This window comes from Manduca sexta, chromosome 11, assembly GCF_014839805.1.
Source record: "Manduca sexta isolate Smith_Timp_Sample1 chromosome 11, JHU_Msex_v1.0, whole genome shotgun sequence".
In the NCBI taxonomy this organism is placed as follows: Eukaryota; Metazoa; Arthropoda; class Insecta; order Lepidoptera; family Sphingidae; genus Manduca; species Manduca sexta.
Window position 1 is genome coordinate 1,838,950 of NC_051125.1, and position 26,222 is coordinate 1,865,171.

A 26,222-nucleotide genomic window follows, 5' to 3' on the forward strand; every position below is an offset into this window, starting at 1 on the left:
AACACAGAAAGACATTCTTGTAGGATTACTTAATCCATTATGACGTACTCCTTTTAAAATAAACTCCATTTACAGTGTATGTAGGTATTGTGTCATAAACTTGATGTATTATAAATGCATTTATATACAATTTATATTTACAACACAACTGGAGAAGTAAGAAACGCGGTATAAAGTAGAGTAGTTTAACAAAATGTAGAGCTAGCCTTTGCGTCATTGCCAATTTCTTAAGTATTAACGTTTAAAAATAAAACATATGTGTCGGCAAAAATGTATTTATTGCGAAAACCTTAATCAAACATAAATTAACATATCTAATATGCACGTTGTATGTATATGTAACGAGTAGACAGTATGCTGAACAAACAGTACAATACACCTTCACCTTCATCAGCCCTCAGCCTCAAAGGTCAAGGTTTCATAAATTTTAATGCTTATATCTTAAAAGGCAATTTCATATCACAATGTTGTAGTATAGAAGAAATCTCTTTAGAACTGGTTTCGTATATATCACCTCTAGGACATCAAAAGATGTTTTAGAATTTGAACTCCTGGCACTGCGTAACAGATAAAAACTTAAAAAAAGACTTAAAATATATTGCAACAATTAAATCTCATTTCTATATCTATTCACTATAAAATCAAATTGACTAATTTATTATTATGCTAGGGAACAGTTCGTACGTATAGATAATAAATAGTTGTCCATGTTACAGAGCTCTGGCGGCCGTGCGGGCGCGGTCGCGGGACATCTGTCGCGGTGAAAAATGCTGCTCCACTTTACATACTCCTTTTATAGAAACGACACAATTAACAACATGCTGCCCATAGATATATACCATAAAATATATTCTGTATAAAGTCTATATTTGTTCATACCCTGTTACTTATGTTAAATTTTCATTTGTAAATAATTTTATTATTAAATTCATAAATTCTCTATTATCAATTTGTACTTTTGATTCAAAGTATTATTGGAATAATATATATAACAATTAGTTGCAGTATTTTTCAACAGTGACAGGACAGTCCACGGAGCTGAATACCAGCCTCGAAAATACCTGTGGACCTGATGACGTCACGTTGTCTACAGTAATGATAAGCATGTGTGACGGACAACGTTCGGATTCCGGCATGGTCCACAATTATTTTTGAGGGTGGTAAAGTCAGGCACTCTGTGGCCACATTGCGTCCTCCGTTTTCTAACAGCTCCACACAATAGTGAATAATATTAGTTTCAGCTACAGTTCAATAAAGATGGCATCAATCCTCATGGCCTGGAAACACTGAGTTCATCCGCACCCTTCCATCTATTTCCTCTATGTTCTATTTGAAAACAATACGCGTATGACTAACTTCAGGCCGGCCATAAAGCTTGGTGTCAGCTGCAACTTGTACTAACTCTACTTATATAAGGCACAGACTATTTGACACATCTATTATGCTGTCGTCTTACAATATGGTTCAAATCACATTTGAACCCGCGAAGTACACGTTTAAGGCACTTCACTTTCCATAGTCTAAGATTGAGGCCGTTAAGTACAATAAATAGAAGCAAATATTTCGAAGTCCCGCTTCGACTATCAGACGAGTGCGCGGCTCGCCAGCTAACGCTACATCTAATAAAGGGATCATAGCAAACATCGTGTACAAATTAATAAAGTGACATTTCTAATACGCAAATAAATGTATTATTCCCTCGTGTAATGTTGTTTTGTTACCCGTCTGTTTTCCTACTTTTAACAAAAGTAATAAGAAAAGGACGAGGAGATTGATATGTGATTTGATCGAACTGACGTAACAGAAACAATGAACCAGAGTGTGCGCTAGGCAACCCTCGGCCAGTATAGAAACAGATGTGGGCGTCAGAACTAACCGGAGCGGCGGCCGCCGGTGAAGGCGCGGAACAATACTGGGACCTGATTCCAAGGTGTTATTAACTGGTTTCTTACAATCAATTTTCTCACAATTAAACAGGCTGAAGTGTATTGCGCGACAATACGACAATACGGCGCGGTGCGGTGGTGCGGTGGTGCACCGGGAAAGCGGCGCCGCAAAAACCCTGCGCTGTTTTTCAACAAGGTTGAACAATAGGAAGAAACTATTTACTCACAGTAGGGAGAGGCGCGCCGCGGTGCCACCCGCTTTCCAACGCGCGCACGCTCGTTTAATTGCCATTACGGATAAACATCATTTGCATTGTTCGCACTCTGGAGAAAATTAATTGCCTCACAACCGATCGGCCGACGAAAGAAATCGACGGACACACGCCTCACGCCTCGCATCCAACACTTGATTTATTTGCCTTGCTCCCGGTTTTAACTTACGGTAAATCGCGTCAGGGAAATTCCGCGGCACCGCGCAACGGGCACCGGGCGGGCACTCCACCAGTCCATTATCGCGCGGAACTCGTCCCGGACTGTGACACTGCGTGCCTCGTTTGCACTGTGCTGATGTTTGCGACGCGACCCTCGCGGCGTCACCCGCCTTACACTTTGAACCATAGCATTATTCACGTAACTAACTAAATTAAGCGGCGCCCGCCTCTTGCTTCTGTTGTATGATGGACTCCCACTGCGCGATCAGTCTGGTAGAGCTGGGCGCGAGGAATTGTTCACCGGGCGCGAGCTCGCACAGTTCGGCGAGGGACTTGGCCGGCTTTAGGCTACCGATGGACTCGTGTCCGGAGCTATTCCGGGGTGATGGCGACCTTAGTTCCTCGTTAAGCGCCTCGTATAACTCGCCTATCGATTTGGTCGGCTTTAATTTGCCGGGCGGGGGGATCTCCTCATCTTCAGACTCAGAGTTAGTCTCCTCATCGGTGAGCTCCAAATCGAAAGGTTTCTGTTTCTTCCTCATCCTCTTTAGCTCCTGTTCTCTATCTTTCATCTCCTGCAGTTCTTTCTGAATCTTTTCTTCGACGGGCACGTAACCTTTGCGCATCGGTTTGCCTTCCGGGGTGCGTTCAATCACCGGTGGACTGAGCACGGGCGCGATGATGGGTGGCGTGGGGAACACGAGCGGAGGAGCCACGGCAGTGGGTGTGATGGCGCCCCCGGGAGAAGCCGGCAACTTTCCTTTGTTGGCAATGAACCGCTGCATGATGCCTTTGGTTCCGGTCTGGGGGGCGAAACGTCGCGTGTACCCATTTGTATTTAGAAGTGTTGGCGGTGTGGGCGGCGAGGGCGCGATAGGGCCCAGCAGCTGGGAGGTGGACACCGCTCTGTTCAGCGTCTTCTGTGGTTTGGGCTCTGCGTCGCCGTTCACGTGACCATTTTGGTGGTTAACGTCAATCGTGGACTCTGACATGAGTCTGCTCATCCTGAAGTGTCCTTCCTTGAACTCTCTCTCCCTCTCCGTCACTTCTATGATTTCCCTCTGGATCCTGGAGAGGGGATCCTCCTTTAACAGTGACTGTAACAGAAGAGAAAAGTAGCATTAAGAACAGAATAATAATCGAGATGTGCTGGTAATTCTTTACCAGTATGATCTTAGGGAGGCAAAAAAAATAATTTTGTATTTAGTATCACGTAGTTAATTTAAACTAAGTTTATATGAATTTATTCCGGTGTTTGTTTAACAGATCTCAATTGCACACTAAATCGATAAAGCGACTATGTTATAATTGCGTCGTAATAAACCATAATTGGAGTGAAATAGTTTCATTGGCACATTCCGCACACGGAACTAAATTGATTCATATCTTTAAGTGTTGAATTTTAACACGTTGTTATGTCTATCTAGTTTTCATGTGTAGAAATTGGTTAATTGTTTTAGACACCATTTGGACCACGGGCGTTTATAAACGTCTAATCTTCTTTTATATAATTTAATAATATATTATTATGTTAATAAATTTGTTACTATTTTCTCTTCGTGGTCAATATAACTTTATTAGGATGAACATTTTTCATGTTACTAATTAATTAAGTTAATCTTTAAACGGAATGAAACGCATATTTTCATAAATCCTTTCGAATTAAATAGTGCGTGCACCACGGCTTGTAGGCAAAAATAGACAGGCTGTATAGTACCTTTATGATAAATACCATATTATTTCAACCATAAATAACAACTCACTACGAACCCATCAAAATGTTCTCAGAGCGTTACGCCTTAAGTTCCCCATTTCCTTTGAACATAATTACATCCGTAGCTACTGGTATATTGGAGCTTGTCTTTCGGACCTTCGCATGTGGCACGGAAGTACGCGGCAGTTGGTCATACGGTTTCGGCTCGCAATGTTAATGTAGTGACATATGCTTTAATATTAAAGGCCATAACATATTGAAAAGAGGAATAAGTTTGACCTTACATTGCATAAATTGTCCCTTTTAATGTGTTCTAATAATTACAAAACTAAACGATTTTGTTTAATTTTTAAGGTTTTAAAATTGTGAAGCATTAGCGGATAAAATTTCATAAATCTACAGAAGGTACTCGTAAATAGTTACCCCAAACTGTTCACAGTAGAGCTTCTTTCTAGAGATGCTCCACAGTCAGCATTGGCGATATTTTTTTTATTAAAATCATACTATTTATTAGATTAAAATCTGTATAAATAGTATGATTTACAAATTTTAATAAAATAAATATCTCCAAAGCGATTGAATGCCAAACAGTGCACAGTTTGACCTGGAGGCTCTCTAAATATATTTCCTTACATTTATATAACGTAGGCGAGAAGTAAAACAATTTTAAAAGATCCTTAAGGAGGTTAAGTATCATTCAGCAGCTTAAATAATGATAAATATTTACATATTGGAAAAAGGCATTTTTTCTATTAAAAGTAAAATCAGAACTTTGTTAATGACGCATAAACGTGAGAAAATTTCTAATGACTAACAAGGATGTTGATAAACATGACCTAACGAACTAGCAACTAAGATGACGCGTCAGTTTGTACTTTACAGATAAATGTACAAAACCTAATTACTTTATTTTCGGACTTTTAAATTGACGCTTTTAAAACAATTATATCTAAGCGACAAATATATTGAAAATAAGCTATAAGCATATTTGGAATTAGATTTTTCTGCGTCGTTTGCTTTCTACGTCAATTTTTGTTATTATAATTTTATTCCGAAAATAGATAGTTTCTTTGGTATGATCGGCGATGATGATGAAGATGATGATGAGCGGCGATAGCCTAGTTGGGTGTGGAACGGACTGCCGAGACGAATGTCCGCAAATCATGTGTGTATTCTTTGTGAATTTATCGTTCGCTTTAAAGGTGATCGAAAACATCGTGAGGAAACCTGCACATCTGAGAAGTTCTCTATAGGAATTTCGAAAGTGTGTGAAGTCTACCAACCCGCACTAGGCCAGCGTGGTGGACTAAGGCCTAATCCCTCTCAGTAGTAGAGGAGGCCCGTGCTCAGCAGTGGGCAAGTATATAATACAGGGCTGATATTATTATTATTATTATTAATATTATTGGTATGATCATTAAATTAAAATCAAAACTTTAAATCACTCTACTGAAAAGTTGACTCAATGTCACTTAGATATGATTCCCTTTCAAGCGTCGACATATTACCCCCATAAAGTTATAGTTACCATTGGTCTGGAAGCTTACTTGGCCGAGTACCGTGGGGTAACGACTTTTGGGTTCGATTTCTACCGCGATATAGATTTATGTGTAAACCATAATACCTGTGTTCCCCAGGATAGGATATTGTACCAAATAAGGCGGTAAGGTCAGCATATCACATCATTGATCGGATATTAATTCAAAATCGGTGCACTAGAACGCCTCTGCTTACCCTTTTAGGGATAAAGACATGACATGTCAGGTTTGTTTGCGTCTATTGGAAGTAAACATAATGTTTTTATTAGCGTATCTGCGGGTCGGTCGTTACCGACTATCTGTACGTGCTCAGTTGACCTTACTTACGTGATAGATTAGCAAACCCTACATAATATATAGTTACTAATATGCATATATGCGGTCTGCAAATAGTTCTAATGATAATTAGATTCTACATAAACTTTACATCAAAGGAAGCCGGCAGGAAAAGGGTTATATGGACGCTTCGCCACTGCTTCATTTAAATGTTTTTTAAATAAATTGTGAAACAGTCTTTTAAAGCATATGTTTGTATTCATTGAGCTAATTTCATCTTTATGTCTTAGGATTAGAAACAAAACATTTCATATTAACGACGAAAGTGATTAAGGCAAGGGCCTTCATAAACATTATTTAGTAAAGAATCGTTATTAGTTAGATAATTCTCAGCTGACTAAGACTGTGTAGATTGAGACTTTCTGGGTTCCATCCCAGAGGCGAGTAGTTTAAGTTTGTCGGTTTGTTTAAGACGCAAATGGAAGGAAGGGAAATTCTGTTACTAATTAGTGCGTTTACTTGTAGTCCTGCATACCCCTCTAAGTTACAGGCGTGCATATAATCATGCATATATTTTTTTACTCGAATATACCTCGCGCAGGTACCTGCCGCCGCTCGATTCCGGTGATACTTGACCTTAAGCTGCGACCTAAGGTGAGGTCACGATATATTTCCGATTTTATCAAGCCGTAGGTTCGTATGTTTCAACAATTAAGTATTTGTATGCTGTTCGACAACTTTATTGAAATTATTATTTTTATCACATTACTGAATGTCTAGATGAGTTCATAGGACATAGGTATTTAACCCAATGGCATATAAACAACAACACCACCGAATAAGGACTTATTACTTGATTTCTTATGTTTAGCTACGCGGATATTAGACATTGGAAAAAAATATTTTCCAGATCTTATCGCGGTTTTTTATATTATTAAGTATTATTTTCTCCCGACGTTTCGAAGACTGCAACCTTCATGGTCACAGGAGGGGTTGGTCGTCCAAAAACTCAAAGTTACAATCCCTAAATTTTACAATTATATAAAATTTCACAACGTAGGGAGTAAATATAAAAAACCTAATAAAATCTGGAAAATAGTTATATTTCAATACTTATTATTTACTTACATTGAATTGCCTACTTACAATTTATTAAGTACAAAATGGCATATAAGGCACACTCACGCCTCAAAGTAATAAGTAATATCCAGTTATTACACTGATTACAATGTTCTTCCACAAGGAACGCAACAGTGCCTGCACACCGAAAACAGGAGGTACTTACATAAAAAATCTTTGTTTAATATCATTATTAAATAATTACAAGTTATTGTTTTATATTAATAGTGGAGCTTCTTTTAAATGCATGTTGCGACTCTTTAGAATGTAGTGCATTTGAGTTTATTATTATTAGAGCTATTTATAATGTAACAATTAGGTACTGGTGCCCCAATAAATAAATTAAAAAAAAACGTGAATAAATAGGAAACTTATTATGGACGCTTGCATTGAGAAATTTATAAAGGCAACCCAAATATTAGAACTGCCCACAACTTAAAAAACCAAGAAACTTGTCTTTGTATTTATCTGTCTACATTTGGGTTCAAAGACCCGTAAAGTCAATATCAATCAGCTTAATATCATAAACGCCAGACAAGGCTTAGTTTTATTATAGTATAGATATGCTTATATATTTTCCTTATATTGAGCAGACATGGCATTATGGACAAGCGAAAATGTAATTTTGGCGCCGATAAAATATTTACCAAAGGACATTGGACGAAGAACGAATGGCGACGATAGTATATAATATTTAAGTTGTATTATTCGTATTATCTACACAAGAAACCTTAATGCAATCAAAAGAATTTTGAATGCACGAGTAGTGACAATTTGTTATATAATAGAAAAGTCAGAGGTGTTTGCCCTTGGGAATTGAACCTGCGGACATTCGTCTCGGCAGTCCGTTCCACACCCAACTAGGCTATCGCCGCTTTTTCTTATACTTATCTATATTTATATATATCCGTATTAAGCAATAAATTTTAATATAATGCTGATATACAAATCATTTACAATAATTAATTAATTATATCGCCCATAATGTAAAACGATCTTCACTCTCGTTGAGGTTTCTGATAGAACTTTTGTTTCATAAGATTTTAGAATATTTATTATTGCGTTAAAAAACAAATGTTTAATTATGCAGGAAAAGTTGTACGACCATCAAGGTGAGCGGCTCATCTGTATGTATTAAAAATTATAAAAATCTAGATAAATACATGCTGTAGTCAAAACAAACCAGCCAAAGAGCCTCGTGCACCAGTTTCAGCAGTAATGAAGAATTAGGTAGATACTCAAAATCTACTGTTCCTAAGGTTTGTACATAATATAATAATAACAGAAGGCCAGAATGGTAGTTTCCGATATAGCAGAGTGTAGTAATTATTATAGACTCAAACTATAACCATGTGTCGAAAGATCGATGAGTCCGGCAAAAGCATTTGGTGCGTCTCTTTCAAAGCTGGTAAGGTATTCATAAACCGGATTTATATAATCGCGGAAACAAACACGTGGATTGCAATTTTAGGAATAGTTTGTACATTTTATTGTGTAAACTGCTGTAGGTAGGTAAAGCTCTATTCTTGTCTTATAATAAAATTATTTATCTTCTTTTTTATTAACGTGTTTTCCCGTATAATGTGTCAATAAGTACATACTTATTACCTACGATGTAAGTATCTATATCAGCTGAAATTTTCCGAATATAAGTATTATTTTTTAAATTATTATGTTAATATTCTGTAGGTGTACTCTTAATGTTATAAAAACAAAATAAAATAATGTGTCGTAGGTATCTACGTTCGGGTAGTGCTCGAGAATTCAATGTCACCAGAACAATCTACGTTTTTATAAATTATAATGCAATTTAATATTATTTATTCAACGAAGAAATATCGCGAAAGCAAAAACTTTATCACTCCGTTGTCACGATTACAGATAATGAATTCTCAGGAAAACTCGATAATTATCATTTTAATTCCATTAAATGATTGATAATTGTGCGGATCGTAAAGTCGATAGCGCTTTATTTTCAAACCGACGAGTTTCGAATGTTGTTTGTCGAATTAATTAGACTCTACCTGCCACACACAAAAAAATCCTTTATTATAAGTGTTTATTTCAATATATTCAAGAACGAAAGTAATGAAGCGAGCGATTACTCACTGCGTATGTGATTTTAGGAAACAAATCCGGAATGAGTGTCAAACTCCAATCAGAAAGAAATTCAAATCACAAAGTTTCAACACCCGGCGAGCAACTGGCGCGAGTAAATGTCATCGCCTTATTTTTAATATAGAACCAAATTAATTATACGAAGATTAGCACACAAATATATGCAATACGCTTGTAGATTATTGGAAAATGTCAGCAGAAATGTAAATGTTTCATCATAGCGATATGCATACGCGGTGTAAGGAGGTCAGCGCGGCCGGCCATGTTTGTGCAAAATGCACGCAGACGGCTGCCGGCTGCCGGCTGACCTACGCACCGCCATATACAGTTTCACTGGTCTACTTTCGGAGATTTATCGCACGGCCCACCGGCTCGACCCGCCGCCACGGTACTTACATCAGCGCGCCACATATCGGCACACGCCAAGGACGCCGCCGCGCCTCCCTCGACAACACGCACACGATATGGACTACAAAGGGTAGTCTGGGAATTTCTCCAACTCAACACGCGCTACGTGTTCACCGCGAGCCACTACACTGGACACTATCAATACAAATCATTAGCGGACGTCGTTAATTCCCCAAGATAAGACAATAGCCACTCGTTTGTTATTGCACGAACGTTCGATAGTAATAAAAATATCGAAGATAATATATTGGCAGGTCGCGTTATCAGATGTGTAACAGTACATCGGAGATGTCGAACACTTTTACCGATGGGCGGCCGCGGTCGCCGCTCGTGACATGTATCACCTCCCAAAGAGCTTTCTATAGCGAAGTCGGCACACATTCCCGTACTTGCACGACGTCAACGCAATGCTGACCACTCCACATCGCTAATTAATCGGGAGGAGGTCACGTCCCTGGGGCGAGAAGCGCGGAGTTATCCGTGCCGGTGCCGCGACCGCTGCCGGCCGACGGCCGACCACGGGATGCCGTCGACCTACGAACCTACGACCGCGAGCAGGACTAGCTCGAACGATCTAAACTGGAGCGCGTTCGCATTCCGCAACAAAACAACACCATAAACAACAACGGTACTCACTTCTCCCATGCTGGAGCCGGTCGCCGATGCAATCCGATATCCGAACGGGAAGGAAGTAACAGTTCGCACTAGTGTTTCACTGTTTCGACATCACGGCACCGATGTCCGACACCTGCCACGGTTGGCCCGTCCGAGTGATCCGTGTGATCCGAGAGCTGCGCACGGCGGCCGCGGGCTAACGTCCTCTGCCGACAGTCGACACTGAGCCGCGAGTACGCGCCGGCCGCGAGCGGCGTGTATCACCTGGCTCGCGTAATTGGCGCGAGAGCGGGACGACCCGATAAGCGCCTTACCTACACACGTGGAAAAGAGAAAGGGCCACGGAGCGCAACACCTGGTGCTGCTTTAGCGACGCGGTGCTGCTTTGTCGACGCGAGGCCGCGAGCGGCAACCAGCGCCAGTTTGAAACTTGAGCGCGGATTTCCGCACTATTGGCTTCGGAGGGAGCACACACCGACGCACCGACGCGCAGCCCTCACTCCCCTCGTTACCAACAGGAAGACGGGCTTAATTAAATGCACCATTGTCAGGTTCTGTAACGATAAAATTTGAGCATTCATCTTCTCACGGACAGTTCCCGTGAGATCAATGCTCAAATTTTATCGTATGCAGTCATCATTATACCAAAATTTATAGCAAGCCCCATAAATATAATGGTACCTTACTTCTCACATTCATCCACTCATCTCAAAATCTTAGGATTCAGCCATTAGATTTAAAGGCTTAGAAACTTATTAGGTGGATAAATAACACTTGACTCCATTCAATCTTATTTTCATACAATAATTACTAAATATAAAATTTAGTTTCATCAATTTGAATCACTTAATATTTATAGTTTTTCTAATATTCAATTAATTAGGAATGTTACACTTAACAAACAAATAATTTATTTAATTACCTACGCTAATTAGATATCTACAACATCTATTAGAAGCGTATATACGGTGGACGCAAGGGAAGTCCGTGAAGAGAGGATTTTACGAATCCCACCTCGAAATATTTATACATGTACAAGGCTATAGCGTTTGAGTTTATTAGAAGATCATCAAAAATGCTTTTATGGAGCATACTACAATTATTTTTCTGATTATGGAGTTACCAGAAGTAGGTACTTACAAATAAATCATCAAGCAAATTTTAACGTAACTTGTAGGCTTGGCGCCAAGTGTATTTTTACATCAGAAAATAATTCTTAACATTTGCAGCATGCAAGTGTATTATTAAATTCTCACACTTGATTTACCCGACTTAGGCATCAAACCCGGTTTGGTCTCACAATAAGCAGTTACTACACCAATGAGGTGATTGCTTTACCAAGCTCTGCTCTTATTTCAAAACATTAGAGATAATTAATGTGGGTCATAGTAATGTAAGAATCGTTATTTTTCTCTTGGTCACGTACGGGAGGAGTATTTTGTAACGCTACAGATAGGACGCATTTTTAACCAACTTCAAAGAGGAAGGTTTATGTATTAGTCGAAAATATTGTTTTAATGTTTGTTCAGCAACAATTTTTACCCCATTTTTTACAGTCCAGAATTGTCCTATTTTAATAATTGATATAGGAACTTGAACTTCGAAGATGCGGGGGAAACTTCTCAAAATTCAAAAGGGGTTTGATGAATCTTTTTCTAAGTTCTGATAAAGCGTCAACATACATACATATTAGAGATACTGATCTTTGACCTTGAATCTCGAGGATTCAGCAGACAATTCCACAAAAGTAAATAGGATAAGAATGATTATTTTTGTATTGGTTTGTGTGTATACCTCTCGGTTGCACATTCACATTGAGATCTATAAGGACGCGAACATTTTCCCTTCTTTCTCCCCTCCGCCCATCCTAAAGAAGGCTTATGTCCTTCCCGCACCCTCTCCTTTCCAAATTCCCTCTCAACTCTCCTGCCTACGTCCCCAGTAGTGTCCCAGAACTTATGCGGGGGGGGGGGGGATAGCTGACTACTCGTCCCCCCCCCTTCCCCCCGTCACCCTCAATTAGTCACTTAAATCAGTCCTTTATCGCGTGACACAAAAATCGTTCAGTATTATTATTCAAAGTTTATGAAACTCAATAGTAAAGTTCTCGCCACTAACGCGATAATTTAGCAGTGCTAGTCACGTGGTATTCCAGATGACATCGGAAAAACGAATTTGTATTTTTGGTGTTGCATAGGGTAAGTGGGTAAGCAGGTAGGTAATAATAGGGTAAAACACACCCACAGAAATAATACGTGTACTGTCGAGTGTCCACCTTCAATGTGGAATAAGGAAGAGTCGATTTATTGACGTTCCGGCAGTGTATTGCCCTTTTTCGTCAGTATAGTTTAATAGTCAAAATCACCTTAAATTATTTCTTGTGCGATTGAAGGTGAACATGAACAGTGATCATTACATACCATCAGTGCTAGAAAAAATATTTGACGGCCTTCTGCAATAAAAAATACTCTCAAACTCATTCTTATCAAAACAAAACTATACTAAAAATACACAAAATTATACTATAAATAAATATATTACTATGTAACATTAACACATCCGAAGAACATAAATTAATAATTATGATAGAAACATAAAAAATGCTGTTAACTCGAATGTAGATACCAACCAAATACCAAAAAAAACTATGTCAGTGACCAAGAAACTAAGTTGTTTTCGAAAGTGAATGCATTCCACGCGTACGTATTTGCACAATAAATAACTGGAAATTCCAAAGTCCTTTTTTTGGTAATACACCACTCCACAGGTGACATGTGTTGTGCTAGCATATCTTTAGATTTACATAGTAAAAAGTTTACTTACTCTGTGGTAGTATGGTAAAAAAAAAGAATAGTCATTAAAAAATGTGCTAAAAATAACACGTCTTTTTCTTAATGCAGCGGTGGCGTAGTAACATTGCGTGCGAGTATAAACCGCTCTAAGAACCGAGGTTCAAATTCCGGGACGTCAGTGCGGTGAGCGGGTAAAGTGAAATTGGGTTTTATGGTTAGTACCCAAAGTCTGGAATTTGTGTTTGACATGGCAATACGCTCGCCGATTATGGGATACACCATGACAGACGTGATGGTGAAAAGTGGGTAACACTTTTGCCTAATGCCCACCCTGCCGAGGATAGGTGTGATGCACACATGAGAAAGACGTTTGCAGAATGAACGGTTTTTTTAAAGTTAGTAAATAAAACAAATGTTACTTGCACACAAAAGTATTTTAATAAACGTTACTTAAAAGCTAACAAACTTAAATAAAGACTAGTAAATGTAACATCAAACTACATTTTTCGGAAAATATGGTTCGAAGTCTAGTAGGTTTTTGTTTTGTTACATCAATTATTATCTTTCATACGCTATCCCAATTATTTAAACTTAATAATTCCACGAAAGGTTGACGATCACTGCTTATACAATTTTTGCATACTTTTTATCGTATCTTCTTGACCCTCGTAAACTACTATGCACAGAAAATATTCAAACTGATTAATTATATCTTTACACTTTGATGGGTATAAACGCGCCAATATGTTTATAATCTACCTTATGGCACGCTTGTTTAGCCACAATCGAAGCCGTGGGAACCAGTCTCGCTTGCGTGCTTGAAACCAAACCATAGCGCGATCTAACTTGACACTAGCGCCATCTAGTACACAAATAGAAAGAATATTTTACATAACATTAACCATGCCTGGATAAACAACATATTACAGGACTTGGTCTTCTATTTATAATATAAGTAGAATTATAACATACAAAGGATTCTTAAGTAGTCAGCCTTAAAATTTATAAACAGAAAAATATAAACCACTTTTAGGTATTATAAACTGCATAGATCACAGAATAATAAAGATAAGTAACAAAATAAAATAATAAACTATGTAAAGTAAATAAGTACACAATGAACTCAAATCAATAATTAAATTAAGTCTTGATACCTATTTGGAAGTGTCATGTAAATTTTCCAAAAGCAAAATTAAAAATATTTATCTCCAAAACATGAAGTATGAACAAGACATAAAGATTGTATAATCCTAGAAGAGACTCTTAATTTATGTACATATAAAAATACCAACTTCATTATAATAACAGATCAATTTATTTACAGTCAGCAAGTTCTATTGAAAGTATTATTTAATTCCTTCTATTATCACTTGGTCTTGTGTTTTGAACCTAATTTTGGTTGGATCCATGTGACTGCCCTTCAAGTGTCTGGTGAGGTCACTGGTACGGAAGAAGCCCCTGGAGCAATGAGGACAGACATATGGAGTGTGGTTAGTGTGGTGCTTCAACAGATGCATCTCTAACAACTTGCCAGTTGGAAATGTCTTTGTACACTCCCCTATTGAACATTTATACTTATCTGCATTTTCATGCTTAAACATTATGTGGTATGAGAGACTGCGTTTAGTTGCATATGCTTGGTCACAATTCTTGCATGCATATGGCCTTTCTCCTGTATGTTTACGCATATGCTCCTCCAAATCTGGGTAAGTTTTCATACAAACACTGCACTGTCCGGACTTCTCAGAGTGCTTCCTTCTCATATGTGTCTGTAAGTTGCCTTTTAAGGAGAATGTCATGCCACAAATGTTGCAAATCACTTGCTTTTCATTGGAATGTATCTTCAAATGTGTGTAGAGGGAGCTTTTACTTTTGACGGACTTGTTACAGAGATGGCAAGTGTATTTTTTCTCATTACTGTGTACAGACATGTGTTTCTGAATGGCTGATTTATCATAGAACGACTTTTGGCATATTGGACAAGAATGGCGTCGCTCCCCAGTGTGTGAATACTTGTGTCGTATTAATGATGATATTTGACGGAATCTCTTTGGACACAACTTGCAGGCGTACGGTCTCTCATCAGTGTGTCTCCGCACATGAGCTATTATTTCACATTTGCGGAAGAACCGGCTCCCACATGTCTCACAAATAAACTTCCTCTCTCTGTTGGTGTGATGCGTTTCTATGTGCTTTTTGAGTGATCCTTTAACATTAAACTTCATATTACATATGTCACAGGCAAATGGTTTCTCTCCAGTGTGAGTCCTTATATGGGCTTCCATGGCTGATCTACTCTGGACCATGAGGCCACAGACCACACATTGTATAGGCCCTGATCGAACTCTATGCTTTTTGTTTTTAACTTTGATTTTCCTGCTGCGCTCATGATGAGTTTCTTGATGTCTTTTCAAAACCTCTTTAAGGGCAAACATGGAACCACAAATATTACAAGTGTATTTTGTTTGTTGCTTCTCTTCGATCTCTAAATTATGTTCTTCAAATTCAGCTATTAAGTCAGTAGATAATTCTAACTTGCTTTCCCCTTTCTCTTCGGGATATTCGGTATTCCAGTCAAAAGGCTCATCTAAACTATTATCTCCTTCTAACTTCACATCTTCATTCTTGATCGCGAGGTCAGATTTTGATTGCGCACTGATTAGAGACTTTAGCACCTTATCTGATGATTCACATTTGATGACGAAGTTATATGATATTGCGAGCTCCTGGGCACAGCCCTCGCACATAGTGTCCGGCAAACCATCACCTTCGCAAATCAGTATATTCGTACATTTAAATATTTTATCAGAGTTTTGTACATTGTTTTGTTTATCAGATAATAGTATTGTACCGGCGTTATTGAGGCATATTCGGCATATTTTTGCATTCATTTTGAAAATTGAAGGATATAACAAACATTTATATCACAAAAGAGATTAGAGAAAATTATGTTGGAATATTTTATTGTTTACAAGTTTACAGCGACCATCATTGAAGGTAGGTATTTTGACAATTAATGACATTTGTTGTTTTTTAAATTTTCCCTTTATATTGAGAATTCAAAAGATTCTAGTCTATACAGCCTTGTCATTATTATAGTGCTGTTACGGTTTAAAAGTAGAATTGCAGGCTGAAACATACAGCAAAAAAAAGTAAGATAATATTATCTTATTATACCCATTGTATATAAACGGTTAGACGATAATCGGCTAGTTGGTACTTAATCGATAAAAACTGCAGCCCTGTGGACCAATTATGTTTTTTTTTTTTTTGGTTTGATAACCAAGGACCAATTATGTATTGACCATTGAATTGACAATTGACGGAAATTGTATTGATATGTGACAGCTTTTTTAAAAACAATGTTTACATTTATTTGTAATTTTAAATAGTAAATAATATTAAATAAATCTATTCATTTAAAGCTATAATATGGACTACAAAGTGTGTCGACTATGTTGTGAAAATGACGCTACATCTTACATCTACCAAATGGACACCGATAATGTAGATATTAGAGCCAAAATTATGTATTGTTGTTCGAAGCTTGTAATCAAGGAAGATGACGGGCTGCCGTCTTATATATGCATTCGTTGTGAGCAAGAGCTCCAAAATTATTACCGGTTTGTGTTAAAATGTGAGGCAGCTGAAAAGAAACTGCGCGACCAATGTTACGATGTCGCGCTAAATTCCGGCGCCCGGTACGGCGACTACGAACCAAAAGTGGAAATTAAAAGTGAATTAAATGACGATGACCATCAATACGATGAAGAACCGCCAGACAATAGTGAGGTGAACAATTTTATTGAGTCTAAAAGTCAAGTTAGGAAAAAAAGGGCTTACAAAAAAAGGACATCATACAAATCCTTAGAGTCGCTAAAATGCACTGTGTGCGGGCGCATATGCGCACACCCGTCCGCGCTAGCAGCACATATGCGAGTGCACACAAATGAAAAACCATACCTTTGTACATTATGTGATAAGAGGTACAAAGACAGCAGCAATTTAAAAAGGCATATAAACAGAAACCATCATTTGCAAAGGGAAAGGAATTTTGTGTGTGAACATTGCGGCAAAGGGTTTTATTCCAGAAGGGATATTAGGGTTCACATGAGGACACACACTGGTGAAACTCCATATGTCTGTAATATTTGCTCAAAGAGCTTTGCACAAACAAGTACTTTGCTACGACATAAACTGCGACATGCCGGCACAAAATCCCATTCATGCCCCACTTGTTCTAAAGCATTTTGTACCAAAGAAGAATTACGTAACCATGCAATGGTCCACACAACAGAGAAGAAATTTTCATGTCCAATATGCAAGATAGCTTTCAAATACTCAAACAATGTAAGGAAACATTTACGAATGCATATGGAGCCAAATAGATTTGTCTGTAATCACTGTGGACGGGCTTTCAATTTGAAAGGGAATTTGAAAATGCACATTGACAGACTTCATTCGGAAAAATCTGGCTTTTGTAATATTTGTTCTAAGAGTATGTCAAATATAGAGGTGCATATGTGGCGCCATACCGGACAACGTCCTTTAAAATGTGAACTGTGCTCAAGCAGTTTCTTTGAACAGAAAGCATTGGGACGTCACATGAACTACAAACACAAGCAAACTGAGAAATACAAATGTCATGTAGATGGTTGCTTGATGGGGTTCCCGTCAAAGCCTATGCTAGATGTGCACACAGCCAAGCTGCACACCACTAACATTCCTTTTCCATGTGACCGATGTTCCCGTGGATTTTACCGGAAGAATGATCTGGCCAGGCACAAGATTGGCACTCATAAAGAAAGACTGTTGTAGTTTTTCAGAAGCTATAAAAAATATGAGACTGTATTTTTGTTTATATATTTAAGATACTTTTATTTCATGATCTAGTCTTTTAACTCAATAAATAACATTGCCATACCATATTGTCAAAATCATTTTTTTTCGTCACCACTCAATCCCGCATCACAAACACCGCCACAAAATCCAAGCATAGGTTATAAAGTATAAATAAAATATCCAGATATGCTATACAATATTTATTCTTAGTGCTGATGAATATCATGATCAAAACAAACCGTATCACAGACCACTACAGACAACTGAAGCTTACGCAAAACTCGGAACGCGACCTTATTACAGCACATTGCGGTTTTGTGTAAAAATCTGTAGGCTGCGTATAAACTCTGTCAAGGGAAACATTTTAGAGTCTAGATACCCGATTATATCACATGTACATGGTGCGACCGGCCTAACTGGCTATAAAAACAACTATTATTGCACGTTTGAACTGGTATACATCTTGTGACCTTAAAACAATTTATAAAATATACCAAGGTCTGGACGCACCCGGTGATATAATGGACATCCAACAACTCAATAAATCAAAAATTATGGAGCTCATAACAGTATACATCATCAACACTCGTTTGTACAAAACAATAACCCTTACATTATAAATACATTAATAATTCATTATTTACATCAACATTTACGTCTATAACTTTGCGTTTGTAAATAAAAACAAATTGCACATGTTACAATCAGATTTTTGATCCAGTCAAAAGATTGTTGAATAAAATTATTCAAATATATATCATATAAAAAGAAAAATTAAAACCGCTCGCGTACTGCATAAATAACGCGTACATCAGTCAACAATTTACAACTAGATTTAAAGCTAGAGGCGTTTGTATGCGGTGTCGGGTCTGCCCGCACACACTACAGTGTTACCTGCAGTTACACTAAACAGCTCAACATAAGAATACGCCATGCATTAGTTTAGAAACCAGAGCGTATCATTGTTCGGTGTACGGAACTCGTTATGTAGGGTGAAATGCTACAGTATTTTTAATGGAATTTGCAAACAACGTAAACAAGAGTTATGTGTGAATTTAATAGCAATATGTTGGAACTTGAACAAAAGCAACTGCAATTCAAGATTAATATTGATGTAATATGAAAATTTATTCGAAAATGTCTAGTCAAATGTTTGTTTACAGTGTTTACAATATCTATTGAAACATGCAGGGGTGGAACCGACTATGTCCGACAATATCTATCGACACAATAACCGGTAATATAACAACACTCAATTAATCCTGATATTAAAAAATTGCAATGTAACTCTTAGCAAGAAAGATAGAACAAGCTACAAATTATAAAATAAGTAAAATTGTGAATAAACTATTTAAAGCGCAAGAAAGTCACGAGGATGATTAGATTTGTATATCGATAGACGTGAGTCATTATCTATTAGGCCGATTTCGGTACCGCTTCTAACTACCCAACGAGTAAAGCTAGGATGAACATGTCAGTAAAAGCTCTCCCTAGCCGGACAACTAATAAACTCCGAATGTTAGCACCAGAGAAACTTCATACATTACGCAATATCGAGTCGATGTCACCGATCTTACACTATCACATACACTCCATTATAATTGTGACTAATAAAATGCACATGCTTCAAATATAAAAAGCCTTTCAACTATAAAACCGTGCCCACGTCGAGTCGAGACAATATTTAAAACAATTTTCTAGTCCATTTATACATATAAATTGTATAACATAAAAATATATAAATAACAGGGCACTGCCCGACGCAAACCCAGTCAAATAAACACTAAATAAATTTCATTAAGAAATTATCTAACAGTCCTTAAATATACATATATCGATATTGTGGAACGACCCTCGTTCCATAGTAGAAAACAATTACTCAAGCGCGGGAAATCGATAAATTTATCGATACTCATTGACGCGTCAACTCCATTTCATGTCAGGGTTTGTCACAATGAATTAATGTAAAATCGGGAATTATACATTCCATTTATAAAGTCCAGATTCTTTTAACCTAAGAGCGTGTTCAATTTTCCGAACGCGTCTCAATTACGTATTGTACGTGTGCAAAGGCTATACTGTCACACATATACCTATATTCGTCAATCCTAACGCACCCAACCGAAGTCGATAAGCAGAAACAGGAGCCACTTCACTCAACACATAACGGAACAAGTGTTCGACGCGGCAGTCGGCGCCAGTGCGTGGGGTCAGGTGTTAGTTGATGGCCTGCTCAGTCATCTGCAGGCACAGCGCGTCGAGGCTGGAGTAGTCATCGGCGGGGGTAGCGGGGGCGGCGGGCGCGGGCGGCGCGGGGCGCGCCGCGGGCGGGAACGGCGGGTAGGAGTGCGACTTGCCGCGCGGCGGCGGCGCGCTCCACCCCGCGCTCCACACGCGCTTGTGCAGCGGCTTCGAGTAGCCGTTGTGGGGGGTCATGCGCCATCTGATAACACACGTCTCTTTCAAACAATTGGTTTCATGTATACAACAAAAACACATTGCTAAGAGTTTCATCCATAGGAAAAAATATCAAACTTAACTTAGTCCTAGACATGGATTAGGAGAATATTTTTTTACCATCAAAAAACTGGTCATAACTAACGAAATTTATCGAGTACCAGTCTTGTACCATTCAGCTGATGTAAGCTATGATGAGTCAAGCTAGTACCTAGGCTTGGGTCCGCGGCGGCTGAGCGGCATGTCGCTGACGTGGTGGAAGAACTGTCGCGGCGGCAGGCGGTGTCGCAGCCGCTTCAGCGCCTCCTGCATCTCCGGCGACGAGAACGCCTCGTGGTGCAGCGCCTGAAACACACATACACATTGAACCTGACACACAACAACACAACCTGACATACTCATTATGATGTGGAACGTACAAACGTAAATTGTCTCAAAGATGTTTCCTAAGATTTTTTAGAAATAATATGTAAGAGAATATTATAATGGAAAAATTTTAACCAACTCTAAAGGAGATATAGTTGTGCATTTGTTGCAATATTTTTAAGGTTGATGCAGTAGAAAGTTCTCAAAATATAATCAGATGGAATGTTTTTTTTTTGTATTGGGTTCAATTAGAGGGTTTTTATAATTAACAAAAAATAGAAACATTTTAACACAAAAATATATCTAAAAAGCACTACAATTTTAATAAGTTTTTAAAAAACTAATCTAAGTAAGAAATAAATATATAATGTGCATATAAGCATAATATTAGGAAGTGGAAAGAAGAGTACATTGTTTGTGTTTTAAAATTACTTATTATTTTGTTAAATTATAATATTTAAATGTAAAGAAGCCAGCGCTGATCACTACACACACCACAAGGAAATTATAAAATAAACAAATAAGGATATGGTTAAACAGGGACGTTGTTGTATTTAAAGTCCTCGTGTGAACCCTTTACCTTTTCCACAAGCCAGCAGTGCAGCGACATGGGGTCGACGGGCGAGTCGTGCTCGCACTCGTCGCTGCTCACGAGCGCCGCGCCCGCACCGCTCGCACGGCAACTGTTCAGGCTCTTCGACGCTGTCCAAGCAAAATGAACTATACATACAATAAACTAAATAGCACATTAACACTAACGTAGGTCGAGCTTTGTTTGGCAACTTATCGCACATATATTATAGTGTTTATTGTTTTTAAACAATTTTAGAAACTTACACACTACCTCAAGCCTTTTATCCCCGAAGGGGTATGCAGAGGCACAACTACTGCAGCACCCACCTACTACCACTTTCCCTTGTGTGTATTCCGTTCCATGATGTGATAGGAGGTAAACCTAACGCCTGTCACAAATTCCATATTCTATGCTGATACTGAGTAGAAAAATCCTCTATCAATGCCTGAGACCTCAATATTGCAATCATACAGTTATACAGCTGCCGCTTAGGCAGTCTATCAGACTGATATGCAATATTTTATATAATTAATTTAATAAGGCGAATCATCTTAATGTTATGTCAACCACCCTCCATATAGTCTGAGAAGTTACGGGTGAATTGTTGATTTTCAATCAGGGGAAATAGATATAGGGTAGATTAATTTTGCTTGATAATCTTTCTGATCATAACTTAATAAAGCTATCATTTCAAGTCATTTTCATTGCGACAGTGAATTTAACCATGTCCGGACGACATACTCTTCCAGTCTCGAGTATACTTGATTTTTAAATATGTTATAGTCACTAGTCAGCTTATGTGTGACAATAAATACCAGTTTGCCGGTGATAGGATATTAATTTTCTCCCGAATAATAACTACTATATATAAGGTGTAAGACTTACCATAGCTTAGGAAATGTGCGTCACATTCCCATATCAGCTATAATAATTGTGTAGTCACTCTATCTGGGCCCTACTCCATTACCACCCAGTGCCATGGGGTCTCATTTCCGTACCCATAAAAAATGTTATTGTGTAGTAGTTACCGAGCTGCAGCACGCGGACGATAGCGGCTGGAAGCTCGGAGGCGGGCGCCAGCGGGCTCAGCAGCACGCTGCGCAGGCGCTCCAGCGCGCGCCCCACCACCGCCGGCGCCGCACCGGCGCCCGCGCGCAGCTCCGCCTCCACGCCCGCCAACACCACGCCGCGCTCTGACAGCTTTTTGATCGACAGCAGCAGCTTGTGCCGCGCGCCTTTCGTCACTCCTGCAGCAAATTTAAATGCAGCACAAATCAAATTGACATTGATTCTTTATCAAACAAATTTAAATAAAAGTACTTATAGAAAAAAACAGTGTTACAACATATTTCTGATTTAAAATGTACCTTATTAACTTACCTAATTTCTCAAGATATTTCTCATCCATGGACATCATCTGTTCATAGGAGATATTGGTGAACAACCACACGTACTTATGCAGACGTAAGCTCTTCAGCCACTGAGCCACTGTGGACATTCCCGGGTGTTCTGTGAAGTTATTGGAGCGCAGATCATCCAGCCTGGTCTCACTGCCCGTCGTCCCATACATTATACTTAGCGGCCTGATTTGACTCAGACTGTGCTCACTAGACAGAGAGAAGCTTCTGGGTTTCTGTACAAACGGCTCGTCGCTTAAATTCTCAGCTGATGAGGACATTTGCATAAAGTTTGTTGATGGAGGTGTCAAGCTATTCGATCTTTGCGATTTAGGCTGCGCTATTGCTGCGTCAAAGTTTAATTTCTCTCCATCCAGGCTGATGTCCACATCTCTGCCATTCTTTGAAAATGATTCTTGCAGTAGATCTGTGCCAAAATGCTCCATGGGGTCTAGCATTGCCCTGAATTCGACGTTCTTACCGATTGTCCTTCGGAAAGCGTTGTTTGTACCCCAAATATTTGTTTCGGGCAGAAGGCATGGGTCTATCCTTTGCTGCCAAACACTCTCTGTATTTCTGTTTCCTGAGATATGATTCTCTAGGTAGCGCAGCCACTGTGTCAGCGTTCTGTTGAGAAAACAAGTGAGTGAAACAATGTAACATAATATATTAAACAAGTGCAACATTGTTATGTTTGTTTCAGTGACTGAATGTGCAAAGGTCAAACATATCTTTATAAATAATTGTTATCTGAACATATTAAGGAAATCTTATTCTACATTGATTAATTGCATAGTACTTTGCCAGGAATAAATATACTGTCTTAACAATTTACATAGTATTTCATAAAAGCATAATTAATAAACAGAATGTGGTGAAATGAAATATATTGACATTTTGCATTGTGAAGGTTTATTTTCAGTAAACACATAAATTAAATTTTTAAGCCTAAAGTATAATAATAAGTCTTGTTTTTCAAAACCACAAATATATCATAGATTGCTAATAGATATTAGATATTCTAACAAAAATACAAGCCATTAAATTATCCAAAAACATTTGTAACAACTATCTGAAAAGTTATGTTTTATTCTTTTGGAATAAAACTAAACATAAATAAAAATTCAAACATATACTTACCTCTGATCATGATGCGTCAAAGCTGGGTGTACCAGGAGGTATGACAGCAGTTGTCTACACAGCTCCGGGGCCACTGAAGCTCTCCTCGGAGCATCCACACACTGTTGCACCATGGTCGGCATTAAGGACACATATACATTTTTAGCTCTCTCATTGTCAGTGTCCAGTAGGGGAAGAAGGGTCAGGAGTTGGCGGAGACGTTCACCTCCTGTTAACAAACAATTTGCCATATTTAATATTTGTTTAAATCATAATATATTGGCTTACAATTGTTGATAGTTGTGGTTATATTTATTACTGATGATATTGTAAGGTAAAAATATATGTAAATTTACTCTTGTAATGGTATTAGCAGGTAAGTAATTAGTATTTACTTGAGTGTGTGTGTGTGTGATTAACATGTGGGAAAACAGATCAGGTATTAAATTTCAGAATAATTTTATAACATTGAGGAAAATCTAAGCTATTAATGTAACCATAAGTACATATGTGTTACATTTCAATTATTAATCTACTTCATTGTTATTACCTGTCCAATAGCTTTTAACCTCCTTAGGGAATGTATTTCCAGAAAGCCTTTTTTAGCTCTATGCTACATACCGAATTCACATTAAATATTTCATAATATAAGTTGTGTCTTCTGGCATTCAGTGTTTATAATTATATTAAGTAGATAGATTGAATCTCATTGCATGCATTCCTTGTGTAAATTTTATAAAGGGACTGTCTAAATAGCATAACTATATCATCCTGTTTGATGCATGTTTCAGAGCCTTAACAATTTGTTAATGATGACACCTTTATACTCAGCTTTGAGCCTTGTCACACAAAGAAATAAACTAAGTTATATGTGTGTCATGCAATATATTTTGAAAATTACTACACATAATAATATGTGATGTTTTTATGTTTTATGTCTAAATTACAGTGCACAGTATAAATCTTGTGTTTAATAACTGTTCTGTTATAATTTAACATTTAGCAGAGTCTGTATTACTATGTTAAAAAGTGTGTAAATTACAAAGTACAACAAACATTGTTCTATGAGCACATATTATACATTTATGTATGTATTGTTGTGTGCATTTGTTCTGATTGCATTCCTATAAGATTATCTTCAAGTATGTGACATTATCTATTAAGCGAGGTCTGTAAGAATAATTTGCTATGTTGGACGCTACACTTTAATATTTTACTATATAAAATTTCCAAGGCAATATTTTATGTTCAACATGATATACTATACGTTTTTAATGATTGAATCAATTCAGATTGATACACTTTAGTCTTTTGTACTTCGGAATAGATATTTTTACAAATTATGAATGTAAGTATTGCTTGTACCCACATTCGAGAAGTGAGTCTATGCATGTGAATGACCATTATGTTGGATATAAAAGACTTGGCGATGATACAAACTTAGATAGCGAAAAATAAATAGGATATATTTTTTTCACTTACCCTCGTCATCGTCATCGTCGCCTTTAGGGGCCAGCAGGCTCGCCAGCAGCGCCTCGTCATTGGCGTCCCTTTGTAGTCGCTCGTCCTCGACGTGGTGCCGGAGTGCGGCCTCCACGGCGCGTTGTACCAACCGAAGCCCTGGCCACGGCACCCGCCGCGCCAACACGCATGCAGACACCGTTCGCTCGCAAGCTCCCCATTGCTCGAAGACCCCGGCCACGCCACCCAGCTGCTCATAAAACGTGCCGTTCATTGCGACAACACCATAGCACACCGAGTCTCCACCGACAGATTTGTTTGTGTTCCACACGTCAATGACAGCTGATGTCCAAGACCACTTCAGCTAATTCTCCTCGCACTACGGCATCGGCGGTTGGTGTTCAAGGTTGAACGGTTGCGGAACCACGCTTCGTGGGCGTCAGTTTTATTGAAAAATACAGGTAGATTGAAAAACATGAAATTTGTTTCGATGGTCAAGCTGATTATCAAAATCCAAAATGGCCGACCACAGATAACAAATGTCACTATCTTATAAATATTTATATAATTTAAACGGATTACAGAATAACTATTTTTGAGTGACTTATCATAAAAACAATATTTAAAGTACAATCTGTTTTATAACTATAGGAAAACAACAATACTTCCTACATTAAACTCATGCCATCTAGTGCACAATATAGTCGAGAAATTTAAACAACGCAAGCTCTGCCGTTGCCAACTTCTTACCACTAGGTTGCGCCATCATCCGCAAGTGCTTTATTTTGAGCAAAAGAATTTATTTATATTAGGCTATGTTGTGATATTCCATGTAGAAGATCATATTTTTGTTGTTTCTGTCTCTTAATAAATATAAATCAAAATACAGTCATAATAATATGATAATAGAATAAATAATGTCACGTGTAATCTATTTAGCTCTTCGATATTCAGCTAATTATAATAATACAAATTATTATTGTCGAGGCTAGTTTTAATTTTTGTATTGCATTTATTCAAACAAACACTTTTTTTTATTAAATTAAGACGCAAAACAGATTACAATCAAACACTAAAATATACAAACTTGATGTATATTTGACTTTTTT

The 26,222-nt window shown here is 38.1% G+C and overlaps 4 protein-coding genes across 6 annotated transcripts; 1 reads left to right on the forward strand and 3 right to left on the reverse strand.

Moving 5' to 3' along the window:
* Window positions 1–261: 261 nt before the first annotated feature.
* On the reverse strand, window positions 262–10,388 carry LOC115449586 (proline-, glutamic acid- and leucine-rich protein 1). Of its 3 annotated transcripts, none has more exons than XM_037437645.1 (2): window positions 10,127–10,388; window positions 262–3,414 (listed from the first exon to the last, which is right to left on the reverse strand). In XM_037437645.1, exons 1-2 carry the CDS (start codon window positions 10,133–10,135, stop codon window positions 2,530–2,532), a joined length of 894 nt encoding a protein of 297 aa, XP_037293542.1. In that variant the 5' UTR covers window positions 10,136–10,388; the 3' UTR covers window positions 262–2,529. The 3 variants fall into 3 exon arrangements, with proteins under 3 accessions (XP_037293542.1, XP_037293541.1, XP_037293543.1); XM_037437644.1 differs by lacking the exon at window positions 10,127–10,388 and adding an exon at window positions 9,479–9,636; XM_037437646.1 differs by lacking the exon at window positions 10,127–10,388 and adding an exon at window positions 9,074–9,248.
* Window positions 10,389–13,312: 2,924 nt separating this feature from the next.
* Window positions 13,313–15,922, reverse strand: LOC115449600 (zinc finger protein OZF-like). The gene has a single exon (XM_030177463.2). It carries the CDS (start codon window positions 15,786–15,788, stop codon window positions 14,244–14,246), a length of 1,545 nt encoding a protein of 514 aa, XP_030033323.2. The 5' UTR covers window positions 15,789–15,922; the 3' UTR covers window positions 13,313–14,243.
* Window positions 15,923–16,151: 229 nt separating this feature from the next.
* Window positions 16,152–17,823, forward strand: LOC115449601 (zinc finger protein 501). Its single transcript, XM_030177464.2, has one exon. The coding sequence runs from the start codon at window positions 16,330–16,332 to the stop codon at window positions 17,713–17,715; it is 1,386 nt and encodes a 461-aa protein (XP_030033324.2). The 5' UTR covers window positions 16,152–16,329; the 3' UTR covers window positions 17,716–17,823.
* A 101-nt stretch (window positions 17,824–17,924) lies between these two features.
* On the reverse strand, window positions 17,925–25,643 carry LOC115449597 (protein Smaug). The gene is made up of 7 exons (XM_030177460.2): window positions 25,135–25,643; window positions 23,674–23,881; window positions 22,517–23,160; window positions 22,165–22,383; window positions 21,143–21,264; window positions 20,408–20,541; window positions 17,925–20,182 (listed from the first exon to the last, which is right to left on the reverse strand). Exons 1-7 carry the CDS (start codon window positions 25,385–25,387, stop codon window positions 19,957–19,959), a joined length of 1,806 nt encoding a protein of 601 aa, XP_030033320.2. The 5' UTR covers window positions 25,388–25,643; the 3' UTR covers window positions 17,925–19,956.
* Between the last annotated feature and the right edge of the window lie 579 nt (window positions 25,644–26,222).

What these genes read in the sequence shown, in the direction of transcription:
- LOC115449597 (XM_030177460.2), bottom strand. Translation starts at nt 25,387, where the DNA reads ATGAACGGCACGTTTTATGAGCAGCTGGGTGGCGTGGCCGGGGTCTTC. An exon ending in TTGACGCATCATGATCAGAG is followed by an intron (nt 23,161 to 23,673) that starts GTAAGTATATGT and finishes TTTTCTCAACAG; the next exon opens with AACGCTGACACAGTGGCTGC. An exon ending in CGTCCGCGTGCTGCAGCTCG is followed by an intron (nt 21,265 to 22,164) that starts GTAACTACTACA and finishes TTGCTTGGACAG; the next exon opens with CGTCGAAGAGCCTGAACAGT.
- LOC115449601 (XM_030177464.2), top strand. Translation starts at nt 16,330, where the DNA reads ATGGACTACAAAGTGTGTCGACTATGTTGTGAAAATGACGCTACATCT.
- LOC115449600 (XM_030177463.2), bottom strand. Translation starts at nt 15,788, where the DNA reads ATGAATGCAAAAATATGCCGAATATGCCTCAATAACGCCGGTACAATA.